The sequence below is a fragment of the Lycium ferocissimum genome, chromosome 8 (genome assembly GCF_029784015.1).
Source record: "Lycium ferocissimum isolate CSIRO_LF1 chromosome 8, AGI_CSIRO_Lferr_CH_V1, whole genome shotgun sequence".
NCBI lineage: Eukaryota > Viridiplantae > Streptophyta > Magnoliopsida > Solanales > Solanaceae > Lycium > Lycium ferocissimum.
In genome coordinates, this window is record NC_081349.1 from 20380873 (window position 1) to 20387293 (window position 6421).

Below are 6421 nucleotides of genomic sequence, written 5' to 3' on the forward strand. Positions count from 1 at the left end.
AAAATGCAAGGCGAATTATCTTTAATATGTCTACAAATTCAAATGATGACTATTTGCAATCCATGGCGGGAAATCTCTCCCCAAGAGGGTCCAAAAGCCAGGAAATCATGAAAGGCAAATTCTCCCCTCTAAAAACTAGAGCTCAAAGGCTCACAAAAAAAACCCTTCTTAATGTTTCCCATGATTAGTTTTCTGTCTTGGAATATTAGAGGAATAAGAACGATGGGAGCCTTTGATAGGCTGAAACTTTTAAAAACCAAATACAAAATCTCTTTCATTATTCTTCAGGAACCTGTCTTACAGGATCCAAACCAGGATGATTTAGGAGATAATTTTTGAATTATGCTTGGCATGGACAAATGCTTTTGTAATCCCAACAATAAAATTTGGCTTTTCTGGGATGATGTATATGATGTCAACGTTCTATTTAGTGATGATCAATATGTTTCTGCTTGCGTTAAAGGTGTTTGTGGAATTGATAAGGTAATTTTTACCGCTGTTTATGCCAAATGTAACAGTGAGGAAAGAAAGGACCTTTGGGAAGCTATTGACACTCTCTCTTCAAGTGTGGACTGTCCATGGGCAGTTTTTGGAGACTTTAATGTTATTACCAATGCTGAGGAGAAAAAAGGAGGCAGACCTTTCAATATTTCCAACAGTTTAGATTTCTTGAACTGTATAGAGGACTCTGGTTTACAAGATGCTGGTTTTCTTGGCGATCCATTCACTTGGTGTGATAACAAAGGTCATAGAGCCATTTGGAAAAGACTAGATAGGGTCTTGATCAATGCTGAGTGGAGTAACGGTTTTGATTTCACTACTGTTAACCACCTGCCAAGATCAGGGTCTGATCATGCCCCCTATTGATCAATGTTAATATTGAAGATTCTAATCCTATTAAGTTCTTTAAGTTCTTGAATTTTTGGGTTGAACATAATGAATTTCTCACTGTTGTTCAACAAGCTTGGGAAGAGAACATCTATGGAAATCCCTTGTGGATTCTTCACCAGAAATTGAAGAAGACTTGCAAGGCCCTTAGTGTTTGGTCCAGGGTAACTTTTGGTGACATTTTTGAAGAAGTGGACAGGATGGAGGATAAAATTTCATAATTGGAGCACAACTTGATTCTGGATAATTCGGCCGAAAACAGGACCCTTCTGAATCTGGCCAATGCCAAATATATCCAAATGCTAAAAAGGAAGGAGTCTTTTCTGAGGCAAAAAGCCAGAATTAAATGGCTTGCTGAAAAGGATGCAAACTCGGCTTATTTTCATAGCACTATCAAAGGTAGAAGGAAAAAACTCAACATTCAACAAATCAAAGACAATGCTGGAAACTGGTTGTTAGGTAAACATAAGATTGCAAATGTTGGTATCAACTATTTCCAAAACCTTTTATGCTCCTCGGAAGGCAATGAAGACCACCCTGCTCTTGATTTTCTTACCCCAATGGTTTTTGATCAAGACAATATTGCTCTATTATCCATTCCTACAAAACAAGAAGTCAAAGAAGCAGTTATGTCTATTGATCCTGACAGCTCTCCAGGACCTGATGGTCTTAATGGAAAAAAATTTCAAGCAACATGGGATATTATCTCTCACGATCTTACTTTGGCTATTCAGAGTTTCTTTGGGGGTGCTGATCTTACTAGATTCTACACTCATACCTGCTTGGTAATGATTCCCAAAGTGGAAAATCCGTAATTTTTCTCCGACCTCAGGCCTATTAGTTTATGCAATGTTACTAGCAAAATCATCTCAAAGCTTATCAATGCCAAACTTGCCTCCATACTTCCAAATATCATTTCCAAAAACCAGAGTGGCTTTATTAAAGGAAGAATGATATCGGAAAGTATTCTCTTGGCTCAGGAAATCATCAATAATATGAATAAGCCCAACAAGGGAGGAAACCTAGTTATCAAGCTCGACATGGCCAAAGCCTATGATAAGGTGTCATGGCCTTACCTCTGTGCTGTACTTAGAAAACTTGGCTTTGATGAAAAATGGGTGGATTTGGTGTTCAAATTCATTTCGAATAATTGGTACTCATTAGTCCTCAATGGTGGCAGATATGGCTTCTTCAAATCAGAAAATGGACTTAGACAGGGAGACCCTCTATCCCCTTCTCTTTTTGTTCTTAGAGCTGAATTACTATCTGTTTTACTTAACAAACTACATGATGATCTGAATTTTAGGAATTTTTATATGAATAAGAATGGTCCTAAGATTAACCACCTTTGTTTTGCAGATGATGTTATTCTTTTCACAAGTGGTAACAGGAAATCCTTAAAAAGGATCATGCGGGTCCGAGAACTTATGAAGAAGCTTCGGTCAAATAGTTAACAAGCATAAAAGTTCCATAATTCTCTATCCGAAAGCTAGTTCAAGAAGGACGGAGAAGTAGTGCTAGACTAACCGGAATGAAAAAAGAATCCTTCCCCTTCCAAATACCTTGGCTGTCCACTTTATTTGGGAAGAAAGAGAATTTCCACCTTCTCTGGTATGATAGATAAAATCTTGGCAAAAACTAGGGGTTGGAATAATAAATTTCTTTCAACTGGAGGTAAAAGTATCCTTTTAAAACATGTCCTTAAAGCCATGCCCTCCCATTTACTTGCTGTTATGCACCCTCCCTCTACTGTTTTTGAGATCATTGAAAAAGAATTCAACAGATTTTTCTGGAGTGGTGTTGATGGTGCAAAAAGACAACACTGGGCATCCTGGGATAATTTATCTTTTCCCTATACTGAGGGAGGAGCTAATTTCAGGAAGCTCATGGATATTTGTAAAGCTTATGGTGCCAAACAATGGTGGAGATTTAGGACTCAAGACTCTTTGTGGAGTCAATTTCTCAAGGCTAAATATAGTCCTAGATCCCATCCTGTCACTGTTAAATGGAGGAGTGGTCAATCCCACAACTGGAAATCCATGGCTGACATCAAAGAAAAAGTGGAAATAGCCATTTTCTGGAATATTGGTAGAGGCAATGTCTCTTTTTGGTATGATCAATGGACTTCTCTAGGTCCTCTCTATAAACTACTACCAACGAGGACCATCCCCAATAGGAGTGTCATTAGAGATGCCTTTAACGGTCAAAACTGGTACTGGAATGCTTATGGGGATGTACCTGATAACATCAAAGATCACATTCTTCATATGAATCTCAAATTCTATGATGAAGAGGATAAACCATGTTGGATGAAAACAAACTCAGGCAGCTTTTCGACAGGAAGTGCATGGAATTTCTTGAGGTCACCTAGAAGGGAGGTTCCTTTTATGAGCAAATTGTGGAACAAATCCATACCTTTCAAAATGTCCTTCTTTGTGTGGAGAATTCTTAAAAGAAAAGTCCCAACCGAGGATATTATTAACAGAGCTCATACTAATGATACTTCTAACTGTGTCTGTTGCAGGATAGCGCAACCTGAAACTTTAAATCATATTTTTCTTGACGGACCACTTGCGGCTGCTGTATGGAACCACTTTGGTTGCCAATTTGGCATTCCTAGCCATTTCAATTCCTTGCAGCTTGCCCTTGATACTTGGTGGAATTCAAGACCTTCTAATCCTGTTATTGCTTTTCTCTTTAAAATTTGCCCTATAATCATTACTTGGTTTTTGTGGAAAACAAGATGCAGTGGTAAATATGGCAGTAAAAAACCTTTCTTGCCTAGAATTTTCCATCAGATCTCCCAAAATATTTTAAACATAGTAAGACTTCAGTTTCTTAATTTTAAATATGACCTATCTTGGATGGAACTAACTTGCCTTCTTGAGAAAAAAAATGGCTTTTAAAGTGTGCAGGACGGTCTTCTGGAAGAGACCAGCCATCAACTTTCTCAAAATTAATAGCGATGGAAGTCACAAGGATGGATCTAGTGGCGGAGGAGGGGTGATCAGAGACTATCAAGGGAAGATGATCATGGCATACTCCATCCATTTGACGAGGTTTCCAGCAATGTGGCCGAAGCCAAAGCCCTTCTTTTTGGCATCCAATGGAGCACTCAAAATGGGATAAATTCATTGGAATTGGAAACTGATTCCATGATCCTTGCAGCATGGGTTAAAGATGTATTCAAGATCCCTTGGCAAGTTGACGCAACCATTAAGGAAATTAAAAGAGCTTTGATTGGCACTTCTTGGTCGATTCAACACTGTTTTAGAGAAGCTAACAAGGTGGCGGACACTCTTGCTTCATTGAGCCACTCATCCCAGACCAACAAGCTTTACAACAATTTTGATGATCTCCCCCTAAAGGTCAAAGGTCTGATCAATCTGGACAAAGCAGGTTTTCCAAACTTTCGGGTAAGGAACAAAAAAGCTAAAGAAATCAATCTCAGTGATGTGGTACATAATGTATAGCTGGTACCTATTTTTTTGTGAGTCCAAAGGAAAATATGAGAGCACTACTTTCATCAACTGTAAAGAGCCTTCGGGCGATAAGTTCTGTATGTTTAACAAGATATTGTCTTGGAAGAAACTTTATAGCACAATGGGCATGTCCATTGGCTTAAGTAGACTCGGAGAGGTTAGGCAGTATGTACCTCGAGTTCATGTATTCTCGTTTTGGATTTTAATATACAAGACAGGGGTCGCCTAACCCCCCACCATGAAGGTGGCTTTAAATAAATTTAAAAAAAAAAAAAGTAGAAAATTAATTCTTTTTTATTCTAGTAAGATGAAACTCAAACAGAAAAATATGAAAAAGAAAGTTGAAACTTTCTTTGTTGGTAACTTCCGTTAATGTTCAATTGATAAAGTAGAGAACTCATCTCTCTAAGATAAGTCAATTAGCCAAACAACTATAATTTCCAATGTTACCCCTCAATGGTCGGCAAACTACATAATATGAAGCACATCAACGCCCCTTTTAAATAGTAGTTCAATTGCTGTTTTGTCATTATTTGTTAGTTTGCACGTTAAAGTACATCATTGAAAGAAGCATGAACTAATACATCTTTGTCATATTTCATAGAGAGATGAAGAAACTCTATATCTATATTTATTTAACTTATTGTTTTCAGTGATGTGAAGGTTGTCAACATTTTGCCTCTAAGAGGTGGGGCTACTCACCTCTCTCACCTATATTTTCAAGCATCTTAGCCCTTAAAGATTAGCTGCGAAAGATGGATAGTCTTGCTCGTGCTAATGCTGCTATGGATCAACTTTTGACTGATGTTCAACACATGGAAATCGGCCAGCCCAATGATGTATTTGTAATCATTGGCAAGTTGGAGACAATCAAAGCTTACCTCCTTACTTCAGCTATGCACAACCAAGCAGGGGCAGTTCCTCAGCTTGCTCCTCAGCCTGCTTCTCAGCTTGCTCCTCAGCTAGCGACTCAGCTTGCTCCTCAGTTTGCTCCTCAGCCTGCTCCTCAGCATGCTTTTCAGCCTGCTCCTCAGCTTGCTCCTCAGCATGATCTTCAGCCTGCTGCTCAACATTTGATCCTGCCAAGTCTGTTGCCCGAACTTCCATCTCAACAAGCTGTAGATGTGCAGAAGCAAGCCGAGGGTCTTCATCAACAGCTGCTTATGCAACCACCAACGCCACCATTTGTTGCAGCTGGTTTTAATCCAAGAATCTGGCAACCAATGTCCGAAGAGCTTTTCCTTCTTGCTTCTGGACCTGTATTCTGGTTTTCAAAGCAGTTGACGGATAATGATAGAACATTTCTACCTATTGGTAAACATATGACTGATCTCATTCGTGATAGTCCCCGTGGATCTTATGTAAAATCTTCACTATTTTCGGGCATGGCAATACCAGTGAAATTGTGCAGCAAAAAGATAGATTCTACGTTTTACGGAATGCCAGGTTTGCTAAGTCACAATGGTGGAACAAGTCTAACTTTATACTGGCCTTCTATGGTTCGCTATTTTCCTCCCTACACAAAAGTGAATGTGTTCTACCATTGGATGTTTTTAGGGGCTAGATATTTGCTTGTTATAACCATTCAGGAGGACGGTGTAGGAGGGCCAGCAGGAGTTTTGCCATCTGAAGATAAAGCTTAACCAGGGCCATCTGGAACAAAGTATTGGGAGGTGGAGTTTGATCCCTTTGGAGTTTTTGCTTGTTAGGCCAAATTCATATCAAAGATGTAGGATGAGTATTTTTCCTTTGTTTCATGACTGGGATATTAAGACTCGTATGTTTTATTAGTTGTGTGGTTTCAATTGAAAAAAAAAAAAAAGGGTGGGGCTACTCCCAAACATATTCAAAGAACACAGGTGGCCACGGAAACTTACTAAGTTTTGTGATCGTAATGATTGCATTAGACTTTGCCGCTCTGCATTCTCTGATAAATCATCTAACTCTGTATAGGGGTTGACTTTTGGACAGTTAACACACAAACCTAGAGGCCTTTTTTGATACACAATGGATCGGTGAATATTTTTTTCTTTTGAAGCCTCTTCTTTTTT

The 6421-nt window shown here is 38.9% G+C and overlaps 1 protein-coding gene across 1 annotated transcript; it reads left to right on the forward strand.

Annotated features, from left to right (window-relative positions):
- Positions 1-351: 351 nt before the first annotated feature.
- On the forward strand, positions 352-1109 carry LOC132066118 (uncharacterized). The gene is made up of 2 exons (XM_059459499.1): positions 352-799; positions 886-1109. The coding sequence occupies exons 1-2, from the start codon at positions 352-354 to the stop codon at positions 1107-1109; spliced, it is 672 nt and encodes a 223-aa protein (XP_059315482.1).
- The last annotated feature ends 5312 nt before the right edge of the window (positions 1110-6421 follow it).